Genomic DNA, 13,395 nt, shown 5'->3' with positions numbered 1-13,395 from the left:
ACACAAGTCCAAAAATAAATGTCTCTGGGCATAAGGAAACTAAAATGTAAAGGGTTTAAAGTAGTTTACCTGTTTATGAGGCACGAATGGCTCAATGAGGAAGTTCTTGAGAATCCCTTTGGCTTTTCCTACCTGTGAATCATCAACAAAACACTTTGTTAGCTAGAGTAGATAAATAAAACACAATAAAAAGCAAAATGAACATACTGGTGCAAGGATCCATGAGTTAAAGAGGCGACAAAATATTTCAGGTCTGTAATTAATTTCTGTTTCTATATTTTCTGTGCTGGTGAGAGGAATCAAATAAAGGAATAAAAAGCTAAATCGAAACAACACATTGACATTTAAAGGAAAGAAAAACGAGCTGCTGTGGTGTAGATCTGCAGGCTCATTTGGTTGAAGCTGTCATTCCTCCACAGTTAAAGGCCAGCGGAGAGCAGCCAGCCGAGGAGGAAAGAAAAAAATGGCCATTCTGGAGAGTGAAGGGGAAAAAAAAAAAAGAAATCTGAGGTGGAAAAAATAGAACGGCTATCTGATTGAAAGCCCACAAGAGACCTCGGCCCATTTCAGACAAATGAAGTGACTCTCAGGGAAAAAACAAACAGATAATGCTCCCAATCCCATTTACACGTGAATTCTTTGATTTATTTACATCAGGACACAAAATATGAACTTGTTTAAGTGAAGCATAAAGTGAACAAACTGAAGAAGAGATCAGGTTTCAGGAAAAGAAGCTATTTTAGTGGATGGCTTCCTCTAAACAGGTCTGATCTGATGATAAGCCGCTAAAACACAACAAGAGGCAGAAGCAGGTCATCAGTCAGACAAGACTTTAAATAAGAGGCAATGCAGTGTACAAGAGAAGTGAGAACAGCCCCTTTGTATCATCAATTAAATGTCAAATGATTCCAGATTAAATCATCTCCTAATAATAACATTATTTCTAAGTTGAACAGTCGAGTATTATTTCCTCTTATGAACAACCAAAAACAAATATTATACTACAAGGCAATACTGAAAATAAAGGCCCCAAAGCAGGAACTTCATGTAACAATGGATCTATCGGCTGTGTCTTTCTGCATATCTTCATCATGGATCCACGTGGAAGAAACTAAACAGAGAAATTGAAAAATCCGACCGTGAGACTTCACAAATATGGAAAAGGATCCAGGAAGATCATCTAAAAATCAGTGAGCACAGCTGCGACAGTGAGGAGCCATAGTACCACTGATCAGGGCTTCAGTGGTCGTTCTCCTAAAACGATGGCACAGACAGTGGAATATTTTTACAATCTAGCTTTAAAAACAGCTGATTCAGACTTGGTACAGGGGTTATCAATGGAAATTTGAGTTTTAGTGACACTTCAGAACTCAACCTCCATAGACGGTGGACAAGAAAACCACATTTGCTTCCAGTTCAGTGCAAAACCACAAAATTAAAATCTGCTAAAGAATATGAAAAGAAGTCTGATGAATGTTGGAAGAACATTCTTTCATTCTTCTTCCAAGATAAATCTGCTAAGTCTGGATGGAGTCCAGTTTGTTTGGTGAACCTGACCAGGACTACCACAGTGAATGCACAGTCCTGACAGTGAAGCACGGAGGTGGGAGTGTGATGCTATGGGGCTAAAGGATTTCGCGTGAATCAATAATAAATACTGGCTGACAAGATGTCTCAGAATCTGCAGAATATTCCAGCATGAGAACCATTAAAAGCACAACATCAAGAGTTTCTAGAGGAAAAACACATTGCACACCAACAGTCGGGTCTGTATTTATCATACAGTAAATCTAAACCGGTAGTTTTTGATTTTGCATCAGAGCAAATACCTACTGTGGAAATAAATAATGTGTGTTTGCTCACAATAAAGCGATTAGTCTACTGAATGATGCTCCTCTTTAGAAGATGATAAACGTGACAAGCCGACACGATGAAACACTGACTGTCCACAGCACACCAGCGGCTGCATTTGTTCTTATTTACGGCTAGTCGCTGCTGCTGACACTTTCATCTAATCTGCTTGGAGATACGTCTCTATGCTGCAGCTAGACGGAGCTCCGTGAACCGACGCTCATAACTCTCCTCCTGGTTTATGAGGCCGAGCGGCGTCTCGTTGCTACATCGATGGATCTTCTCTGAGCGTTTGTTCACCGCCTCGGCTGACTGAGCTGATTTACTACCAGCAGAGCGACACTGAAGGCAGCAGCAAACGGAGGCACGAAAACAAACCGCATGCATGAGAGGGAAACGAAGGAGGGTGAAGGAAAGGCCGAGAAGAGGAGGGTCAGAGTGGATGCTATTGATCGGGGGAGAGTCTTTTCCAACAGAGGGGTGGGTGGAGGTTAAACGACTGCAGAGAGGACGGATGACGTACCGTCGTCTCCTTCATGAGTCGAGGTTTCAGCCACTCCCGGACGCCGTTCAGGTCCAGGTTGACGCCGACCAGACCCAGCTTCCCTCGTCTCTTTATCAGCTGGTCCGGTTTTACCACCAGCCTCTGCAGGAGGAAACAGTCTGGATGTCAGCAACAAACGTCCTTACTTCACATTTATCCAAGCAGAAAAGCTACAATTTGCTGAGGGGTGCACAATATTGGAATTTTGGCATTATTTTCCAACATATTTAGCCAGATTTTGCGAATTTCATGTTTTAGATCTTGGAATTTTTGTATTTTTACCCTCAAATCTCACCCGAGAAGCCATTTTCACAGTTAAAAATCCAACTCCAACAGAGATGAAATTTGGTTAGGACACAGACAAAATACTTTCCATTGGATCTTCATGATTGAATGGATCCAGCAGAGGCCAAATTACGGATTACTGGCCCCTGAAAATGGAAAAAAGTGCAACGTTTTCATATCGTAAGCCTGTTTCCAACTAAAATACAGTCTTCGGTTGACATTGTACCAATTTTAGAGCCTCTAACTTCAGTAGGGTTTGTATCAAACCAAGGATTCAGTTTTTTGCTATTCTGAATTTTGGATCGCAGTTTTGTTAAAACATCTAAACACTGGAATCTTGTCTTGCCAAACTTTCCACACATCAAATTCCACTGATGCTAGAGCTTCAAAAGTTGGTGAAATGTTGACAAAGACTGTATTTTCAGTAGGATGCATATTTAACAACTTTGATTTTTAATGTGTTTTCATACTTGCTTCCTGTCTGCCTTGTGTAAACACCGCCTGCAGTTCAGCCAAAAAGTCTCAGAATTTTTGTGGCATGATGGTTGGTTGCAGCAAGAGTCACAAAATTTTAATTTTTTTTACAGAATCCTGTTTGTGCAAATGGTTTATTTTTGATGGTATTTTTAATCGTAGAAAAATTTAAAATATTAAGATAGAACGATGAATCACAGACGAGTAGTTCAAGGACAGTTTGATGGTTAAAAATCCAACAGTTATTTCTGTTTTTACAATTCCTGGCTCTGACACTTGGTGCAATATCTGCATTTTGCTTTGGCAGGTTTTGAGGTTCAGCAGGTTTAACTGGAATCTTTCTTTTCCGTATGACGTGGAATCACCTCCAACTCCCCACCGTCTGATAAAGAGGATGACTTATCACGGAGGAGCCATTACTATCTGGGAGCTCGCCAGAGGAAGAGAGGGTTGAGGGTGAAAGTTAATGCAATTTGCTAATCAATTCTGCAGCAGCGCACATCTCCGTGGATCTGCCCTCCGCATCCTCCTCCAGATAAAACCTCCCGACTGGCAGAATCTGATTGAATTAGCTTCTCTTACATCCCTCTGTGGCTGCTCTGCTATGAGGAGCACTGAGGAGACGGAAAGGTAAAGAATCAGGAACCTGCAGATGTTGTTTTCTTATCTGCTTTTACTTTTGCTTCATTCCCACTAAGAATAGAACTGATGGATCTCTGCAATGTCAGCTAACTGCCGCCAAGAGACCAGTCAGCCACCAGCTAAGTAATTGTCTCTATAAAGACCAGATCGGTTTCCACACGCGTAAGCAAAGGAAGCACTTTCTTGAATTACTGATATAACAAACTGACTCCTCGGAGTGAATTTTTAATGCTTAAAAACCCCAAAATACATTTATGTAGCCATGTCATTGGAAAAATAAGCTATTAAAAAGCTGGGACCTGGTAGTATTTGGTATTTTTGCTTGAAAATGCTATAATTTTAGGTTATTTTTACGCAAATTCAATATAGATGTTCTATTAAAAGCTAGAACCGTCATCAGCAACAATTATTTTGACAGTGGATTCATCATTCTCTGTAATTCTTCACGCCAAAGTTCCAAACATTACCAATATCCAGTCTTCTTTTTCTCTCATGACAGTCTAGACAAATAAATATAGTTCTTCAGCTGTTTGTTTGACAAAATAAAGTGATTTGTTGGAGCTTTCAGGAGCTGTGAAGAGCATTTTTTAAAATTCTGTCTAGTAGATCTGATTTGCTTTAACTTCAGCTCACAAACAGCTTAATTCTTCATAGTGTTTATGTAAATGTCCCATTTAAAGGTAAAATTACTATTCATTTTCATTCATTTTCCTTTGTAAAAATACCAAAGGTTCCAGTGTTTCAGTTGCTAATCTTTAGGCAGAGAAAATGTATTCATGTCCTGAGCTGTTTTCTGGGCTTTTGGTATCATTTTTCAGAGATTTTTGGCTTCTTTTAGATTAAAAATATGAAACATTCAAATAGAAAACAACCAGCAAATTTATTAATAATGAAAATAAAATAGAGAAGAAGCATTTCTGTTACATTTCTGCAGGATTTTTGAAGCAACACTCGACCAGTTTGGACTAAGAAGTGCAGCAATAACAAAGCATTGCAGGTAGAAATCATATCAGGAAAGAGCCACAGTTTTGAGGCTGCAAAACACTGGATTCTCAAAACTCCTCAAACAAGCTGAAGGTCAAACAACATTTTAACCTCCAGGTGGGTTTCTCCGTCTCACCTCCGTCAGCAGCCATGGATGCTCCTGAGCCAGTCGGGTGAAATCGGTCTCGGGCGTCACGTTGGCGTAACGGAACCGGTTCTGGACCGCCGCCGACGTGCAGATGTGCTTGTAGAGGAACTCCTTCCCCGTCTGCTCGGAGATGGCTTTGGCCGACATGACTGCTTAAGGCTGGACTGACCTGAAAATAACGGACACGGAAAGTCAGACACAGCTGCCAGGACAGTCAAGAAACAAGAGAAGTGAAAGACAGGTCAGGGTTTGTATGTAACGGACTGATATTAAACGCATATCTGATTCTGCAGATTCAGGCCTCCAATCCTTTTGCACAGTCACATCTCCTTTTTGTCTCCTGCTCAAACCACCACAGTGAAGCCAGTGAAGCTAAATCTAATGTGACCAGTCTGGGTTTGTTTGATCTCTGCACTAATGAGGTGATGAACACTAGAATGAAACAGAACACTCCTGTGCAAAATCACTTAATATTTCCATCATTCCTAAGTTGAACAGGAGAACAAGTCCTCTTACAAACAATCAAAAAACAATACTTTAGAAGCAATATACTGAAACACTACAGCTTCCCAATGTTTGACCAATGAGTTGTGTCTATCTGCATGTCTTCATCATGGCTCCACATGGAAGATAAGTACCAGATAAATGCTCAATATTTGAGACTTCACAAATGTACAAAACGGTACAGGAACATCAACTAAAAATCAGTGGAAACAGTTGCAGCAGTGATTAGTGCCACTAATCAGGGCTGCAGTGGTCGACCTACTGACATAACGCTACAGACGATGCACTACTTTCACAATCTACACACTATCTGTCTCAGTTTTGGACCTATGGACTGTGTCTATCTGCATGTCTGTATCATGGTTCCACATAGAAAAGAATTGTCAAAACTGTGATTATGAGACTTTACGGAGATAGGACTGGGCGATAAATCGAATTAATTCGCCTTTTTAAAACCTGATGATTTGAAAATTTGCCAAATCGAGGCGAGCTTAAATATATAACAATACAGATTCTTCTTCTGCCTTTCACGACTTGCGCACTGGCGTTTGCTTCCGCCTCTCATCTCCTCCTCTCCAAAACACTCACACCCCCGTCATGGCGGACACAACAGCAGACGAAGAGTTGGTCGAGAGAAAAGGGCCTCATGTTACATCGATTATATGGAAGTGGTTCGGCTTTGACAAGACTGACAGAGCAAACTACAGTCATGTGCAAGGTTTGCAAAAGTACTGTGAAAACGAAGAGTAGCAGCACAACTAACCTCTTTCAGCACCTCCGGCAGAGGCATCCTAAAGAATGGGAAGAGTGCTGGCAGCTACGGGAGTGCGGCATGGCTAGCACTAGCCATAGCAAACAGACCGCAAAGAAACAACAAAAATCGATTAAAATCATAATCGTCCAAGATGACTAGAAAAAAAATAAAATGAAAAAAAAAAAAAAAATCGAGATTTTATTTTGTGGCCATATCGTCCAGCCCTACATGGAGATTAATAAAATTCCAGGAGGCTTAACTAAAAATCAGTGAAACAGCAGCAGCAGTAATCAGGAGGTATAGAAAGAGACATAGTAGCACTAATCAGGGCTGCAGCAGTAGCTTATTCAGACTTAAACTGAATGGAAATCAGAGTTCTTGTTAAACTCAGACACTGCAAATATCACCCTCTATGTGTGGCGTCAAAGAAAATAACTTTTGCTTTTCAGTACAAAATTGCAAGATGAAATGTTGCTGAAGAATACGAAAATACGCCTGATAAATACTGGACAAACATTCTTTCTCAGAAGATGAATTTGTTGGACTCAAATACCACAGTGAATGCATAGTCCTGACAGTGAAGCGTGATGATATGGGGCTGAATTAGTGCAAATGATGTTGATAAGATGATATTTAAAGATGCACCATGAATGTCTGTGGATTAAACCAAAATCCTGTCCGAAAAGATGACTCCCAGTCTGCAGAAACTGGAAAAAGAGCAATATTCCCATCTGAGAACCTGACCAGGACTACCACAGTGAATGCAGAGTCCTGACAGTGAAGCACGGAGGTGGAAGTGTGATGATATGGGGCTGCATGACAGCAGAATGTGCTGATGACAGAAGAACACTACCATTTTTGTTCACTCAGATTCCTACTGTGGGGCCGAGTACCTACTGCTCAACTTAAAATTAATACAATTACTGTGAGGTGGCACAACGTAGAAGCATTAGACATTTAAGGGATATTGACCAGGACCATACCCACTTCTGCTGGAAGCTATATTTGCTAATGAAACAACCACATCCTGTCGAAGCTGCAGCAGTTTGTTGACTTTAGTAGCTGCACTTGACCCACAAACCTCCATGTCATAATTAACAGTAAAGACCGGCAGCTCAGACACGTGTGATAAGGAAGGAATTAGTCCGAGAGCCACTTTCTGCCACTGTGACGGAAGTAAAGTGAGAAATCCAATAGCAGCAATAGCCTCTGTTACATTTTACTGCTGAAGGGTGGAGACGTGACCTTTGGAGCTTCAGTCACAATGAGGTCAAACAGGATCGACACTCACAGCTCACAGCACGACACCAGGGTTTGCATTTTGGGTTATGTTGCGGGTTATTTCTCCCTGTGATGCACCAACACAGCAGATATTATAATATAAAGACCAAAGCTGAGGAAGGAAAACTCTGACGTGAACAGTCAAAAAAAAAAAAAATCTTTAGAGGCATTTTTCTGTGCAGAGTTCTTCACGCATCTCTGGATCCACAATGAGTAGAACTGCCATTAAAACAGTAATTTCATGTGCAGATTATTTTGATGAATCATGGTTTTATTTATTTGACATGGCACCATGATTTGCATTTTATATTATTTCTCCCTTTCATGCACCAATACAACAGATATTATAGTACGAAACCAAAGCCATGGAAAGGTAGATTCAATTAGCAAAGATTCTGACATAAACAGACTTAGAGACACTTTCTGCGCAGAGCTCTTCCTGCACCAAAATGACCAGAGCTTACAAAGAAAACAGTAATTCAATTCTAACTGTTTGGGTTTTTTTCTTTTTTGACTGGTATGTCATTTATTGAAACTTTAACACTCATTTTACTTCATCAAATAATCAGAAACCTCAACAACAATGCAGATTTTCATGAAAAAAAAAAACAGTAACACACTCATTTTCTTTACCTTACCCACTGATAAGGATTGCTTTTGTGTTCAATCTGAGTTAAGAAAACACTTAGATCAGGAAAGAGGCGAATTATTGACGTTGCAATTTGGAAGTACGTCACCTGTAAAAATGTGGTGCAGCCAAGAGGATTGTTGCTTCACTGAACACAAAAGCAACATTTTACTAACAAAATGATGTATTTTGTTGCTGCTTTATCAGAAAAAAAACACGTGTGATTTTCGATGCAACACTCCACCAGTTTGGAGCACGAAACACAGCGACAGCAAACGTTCCAGGTAGAAATCAGAATAGAAAAGAGACAAAATGTAGATATAAAACTCACAGGTTATTAATAAAAAAGCTGACTTTTCTGAATGAAACCATCAGATGCTGCAAAACACTCTGGATTCCTAAAGTCTTCTTATAACTTCCACCTCAGATCAACGGTCAGAGCTGAGAAATGAGAAATGAGGCTCTAAAATGTGAATTTCTTCCCTAATTAGCAGCTGCCGTGTCGTGTAACCTGCAGAAACCAGGAAGCCGCTCTGTTCTCGGAGCTTCATTAGGCTGAAAGCCCTGAGAAGCTTCCAAATGAGTCTGGCAGCTGGTTAATAACAGGATTAATGGGACTGTCATGAAGCCTTTTTCTTTTTATTGATCCGAGCAGCGAAACATCCAAAAAACACTCCGTAAATCATCGGATTTCTGCCTGCAGCCCAACCGTCAGAAAGTCAGAAATAACGTTTAAAAGCAGCAGCTGATGGATGAAACATTTCCACACAATAAATATTTAGAAAGACTATAATAAAAATTCAGGCCACAAAGAAAAAACCCCCACAAAAGTGAGTCCACCTGTACATTTCAATCATGCAGCATTTAATCAGGAGGTACAGAAGGAGACATAGGAGCACTAATCAGAGCTGCAGTGGAATCCTTCTGAAAGACAATGAATGGACAAAGCACTACTTTCAGTCTACACCAGAGGGGTCAAACATGCGGCCCACGGGCCAAAACCGGCCCGCCAGAGGGCCCAACCCGGCCCTCAAAGTGTAAAAATTACAGAGAAGACATTAACTGTAAAATGTAAATTAGTGAAACTATAAATTTTGAATAATTTCTACACCATGATAAGTTGTTTTGATCATCATGTAAAATACTAGATTGTTCATTTTTCTTTTGTTGTTTTGTATTTTGTCATTCGATTCATGTTTTTGTCATTTTGTGCTTTTTGTTGTCTCGCCTGTGTCGTTAGTCTACTTTTTTGTCATTTTGTTTCTCACTTTTGTCATTTTTGGTCTCATTTGCGTAATTTTTGTCTCGTTTCTGTCATTTGTCTCATGTTTTTGCAGTTTTGTCATTTTGCGTTTCCTTTTTGTCTTGCTTGTGTTTTTTGTTTTATTTATGTCATTTCGTGTTTCGCTTTGTTGTTTTGTGTATTGTTTTTGTTGTTTTTTGTGTTGTGAGTGTACTTTTTTTGCCGTTTTGTTTCTCATTTTTGGTCTTGTTTGTGTCATCTGTGTATTTTTTTTGTCTCATTTCTGTTGTCTCATGTTTTTGTCATTTTGCGTTTCCTTTTTGTCTCGTTTGTGTTTTTTGTTTTATTTTTGTCATTTTGTGTTTTGCTTCATTTGTTGGTTTGTGTATTGTTTTTGTCTCGCTTGTGTTGCGAGTGTACTTTTTTGGTTGTTTTGTGTATCGCTTTTGTCATTTTTGGTCTAGTTTGTGTCATTTGTCTAATTTTTTGTCTCTTTTTTTGTCTATTTTCTTGTGGCTTTTGTCTAATTTTTTTCCTCTTGTCTCATTCTTTGTCCTTTTGCGTCTCATTTTTGTAACATTCTGACTTCTTTTTTTGTCTGACTTTTGTTATTTTGATCATAAAGTAAAATACTATATCATTCAGTGCCAAATACATGAGACTAAATGTTTTCTTTGTAGAAACACTGATTTGTATGTTGTAATGTGTAAATGATAAACTGAGGCACAATGCTGCTGAAATTAAATTTATTTTTCTTAAGAAATTTCAGGTTGTTCATGAGGTTTTGTAAAAAGATAATTATTTAAATGTGAACATTTTGCACTAAAACAAAGGAAACATTTGGAGTTGTTGTTATTTATGTGCTATTATCTTGTGATTTTACTGTTTCAGCATATTTGAGATCAAACTGGGCTGACTGTGGCCCCTGAACTAGAATGAATTTCCCTGCTCTACAACAGAACGTTCTCAGTTTGGGACCTATGAGTGTGTCTGCCTCGATCATGGCTCCACATGGAAAAGAACTGACATAAAAATCTGATGATGAGAGTTTACGAAGATGGATGAAGTTCCAGGAAGATCAACTAAAAATCAGTGGAAACACATCTGCAGCATTTAATCAGGAGGTACAGAAGGAGACATAGTAACACTAATCAGGGCTGCAGTGGTCGTCATCCTAACATGACAATCCACCGCTTCCAAAAATCCTCCATAAATCATCTGATTTCTACCTGCAGCCAAACTGTCAAAGGGTCAGAAATAACGTTTAAAAGCAGCAGCTGATGCATGAAACATGAATCAAACCAAGCAGACAGGAAGACATTTTTTAAAAAAATGAACCCACTTGTGCGATGAAAACGAGCAACACTTCCTTGAACTTGTTTCATTCATTTGCAAACCGGTCAAGCAGCAAATCCATTTTCTGGAAAAACTCCAAACCTGCAACTCATTACTCTAACTTCCCATTAAGCTCCCATTGCAGCAGTGGATGCTGGTTTGACTGGTTTTATCTCTGAGATCAGTCACGGACAGAGTTACAGTGGTTTATGTCAGAAATCAGGTTATAAATTAACGTGTTTACCTGTTTAGTGGAGTTCTGTTGGTTCTAGCAGCAGCAGCACACTGATCCTGTTCACTGCTTCCTCCTCTGTGGCTCTGAGCTGAGGCTCTCTCATGGTTTTTGTCTGAATATCTCATCTGCCGATAGGCTTGGCTGATGTTTCCTGAATTCCGATTGGCTCAGCCCACACCATGCTCTCCTGCTGCCTTCAGGGACTGTGGGGAATACGACTACGCAGCTGCTTCTTGTATCTACAGAGCGCTTCACAAATTATAAAGTGACAAAAAAAAGGCTGCAAAAATAAAACAAAAAAAGTCATGAAACATCCGATTTTGACACAGTTTTGTGGTTAAACAGCAAAACGGTGCTGGAAAATCTAAAAACATGTTTAAAAGAAACAAAAGAATCACTTTAAAAGAGGCTGAAACACACTGGGAGTTGAAAAAATATGTGTAAAAATGGAAATACTCAAGTAAAATACCCCAAAATTAACTGAAGTAAAGCCTTTGATAAAATTTACTCAGAGAAAGCATGAGCATTCATTTAATTATTTGGATTTCTAGCATTTAATACAACAAATGTCTATTTTTTGCTTGTATGGCTAATATATGGATTAGATTGCTAAAAGTAAACATTAATTTAACTTTTTATTTGCATTTTTTGCACTTTATTTGTTGTTAAAACATGCAGACGCTCTGAAACCATATTTAATAATATAAATGCAGCTTTAACACTGGTGTAATTGTTTTTATAGCTTTGCAAATTAAGATAAAAAAAACTAATTATAACCCCCCAAAATTGATCAAAAATAGCTCAATCTCGACCAGTTTCAACATTTTAATGCTACCAATACACTGAAATATATGTGATAATGATCAAATATAATTTAATTTGTTTAAACTGAATATTTGAATTTTTTATAACTGGTTTAAGTGCTGTGGTTTTTTAAATTACATTTATGCAAAAATATTTTTAACATTTGTACACAATTTATTTTATATTTTTATTGTTTTCTCAACAATTTTACTTGGAATTTTAACATGAAATGCAGTAAAAAATATATATAAATTTTTACTGGTGTAGCTGAAACACTCAGTGGAGTTTCAAACACTAACATTAGTCAGTGATCTGGATTGTACTTTGTGTGTGTGTGTGTGTGTGTGTGTGTGTGTGTGTGTGTGTGTGTGTGTGTGTGTGTGTGTGTGTGTGTGTGTGTGTGTGTGTGTGTGTGTGTGTGTGTGTGTGTGTGTGTGTACAATCCACACCAAACGTTGGGAAGCCAGATCAAATTTATGCAAAAAAAAAAAAAAAAAAAAAAAAAAAAGGTACAGCAAAAGAAACATGATTATTATATGAAGGATCGCGCATCAGAACAGATCTTTACCATAGACTGTATATAAAGATGGACGTAGCATCTGGCTCCAAAAATGAAGCCCACCTGGAAGTGTCAAAAACTTGCAATATCACGCCGTCCACTAGGGTTGGCTCCAAAAAGCTTTTGCTCCATAGACCCCAATTCATTTTTGGAAAAAATAAAATTTAATAGACTGATTTTCTACAGCTCAGGATTTTTCCCCGTTAGTTTTCATGGTCAAAATGAGAGATCAGGTGGCCGATCTTAAAATAAATCAATACTGAATTTTAAATAAATCGTTAAAGTTGGCGGAGCCAGGGGGCGTGGCTATACTTGATAGACAGTCTTGTCTGGAATGAGTGACAGATCCTTTTATTCCAAAAGCAGCAACAGAAGCCTCTGCAGTAAAATATGGGCAGGATAAGAGTCTTCAGCTCTCAGTCTGGCCCGCCCATAGACTGGTCCTGCCCCGAGTTGCTCTCCGGTCCAGCCTGTTTGATGACGCTTTTTACGTCACTGACTCCAAAAAATCCAAAATGGCCACCAGGAAGTAGCAAAATCCGGGCTTCATTTTCTCGGCGTTGAAACCAACGGGTGACGTCACGGTTAGTTCACGCCTGATCTTTACTGTCACCGTCCGATACCTGTACCTATCGGATTGTGATGGTGCTGTGTTGCTCCACACTGACACCTGCTGGCTCTTAAAATCAGACAGGTAAAATTTAAATTTAATTAAATAACTTTTCAAATATATAATAGAAATCCACTGCACTAAAATCGAAAAGCTCAACCCAAACTACTCTTGAATATAGGGAGCTAACACAGCCGCTATGCTATCCTAGGGAGACAACAGACGATTTCCCTTGACCCAGCGGAATCCATGGAGGACCAGGAGCAGACCAAGGGGCTGGAGGAGTCTTGTAACCAAAAGCAAGCAGAGGTCAGCATGGAGGGACAAAGACAGTCCATCATCAAACAACGACTAACGACGGTTCTTATAGGACGCCAGGACCTGATCAGCTGGCCTCCACCTGCACATGATCTGCTGATGACAAATGACACACACCTGGACTCCTCATCAGCACAGCACACACCTGCAAAGAGAGAGAGCAAGGCCAAGAGAGGAGAGAGCCCTGCCACAGCTC

General features: G+C 39.4%; 1 protein-coding gene across 3 annotated transcripts in view; it reads right to left on the bottom strand.

The window, feature by feature from the left end:
• Nucleotides 1-11,057, bottom strand: part of aclya (ATP citrate lyase a) — a 42,822-nt gene extending 31,765 nt beyond the window's left edge. For 2 of the 3 annotated variants that reach the window (XM_051941203.1, XM_051941204.1), the window contains exons 1-4: nt 10,918-11,056; nt 4,917-5,097; nt 2,375-2,497; nt 70-132 (exon numbers count right to left, since the gene is read on the bottom strand). In XM_051941203.1, the coding sequence (XP_051797163.1) occupies nt 70-132; nt 2,375-2,497; nt 4,917-5,075 (345 nt within the window). In that variant the 5' untranslated portion in view covers nt 5,076-5,097; nt 10,918-11,056. Of the gene's footprint in view, nt 1-69; nt 133-2,374; nt 2,498-4,916; nt 5,098-10,917 lie in introns of all 3 variants that reach the window. The other variant, XM_051941205.1, reaches the window with a different exon arrangement.
• Nucleotides 11,058-13,395: the final 2,338 nt, after the last annotated feature.

This window comes from Acanthochromis polyacanthus, chromosome 21 (assembly GCF_021347895.1).
Source record: "Acanthochromis polyacanthus isolate Apoly-LR-REF ecotype Palm Island chromosome 21, KAUST_Apoly_ChrSc, whole genome shotgun sequence".
Classification (NCBI taxonomy): Eukaryota; Metazoa; Chordata; class Actinopteri; family Pomacentridae; genus Acanthochromis; species Acanthochromis polyacanthus.
The sequence above is the reverse complement of the archived record's forward strand: the minus strand, read 5'-3'. Positions and strand labels throughout refer to the sequence as shown.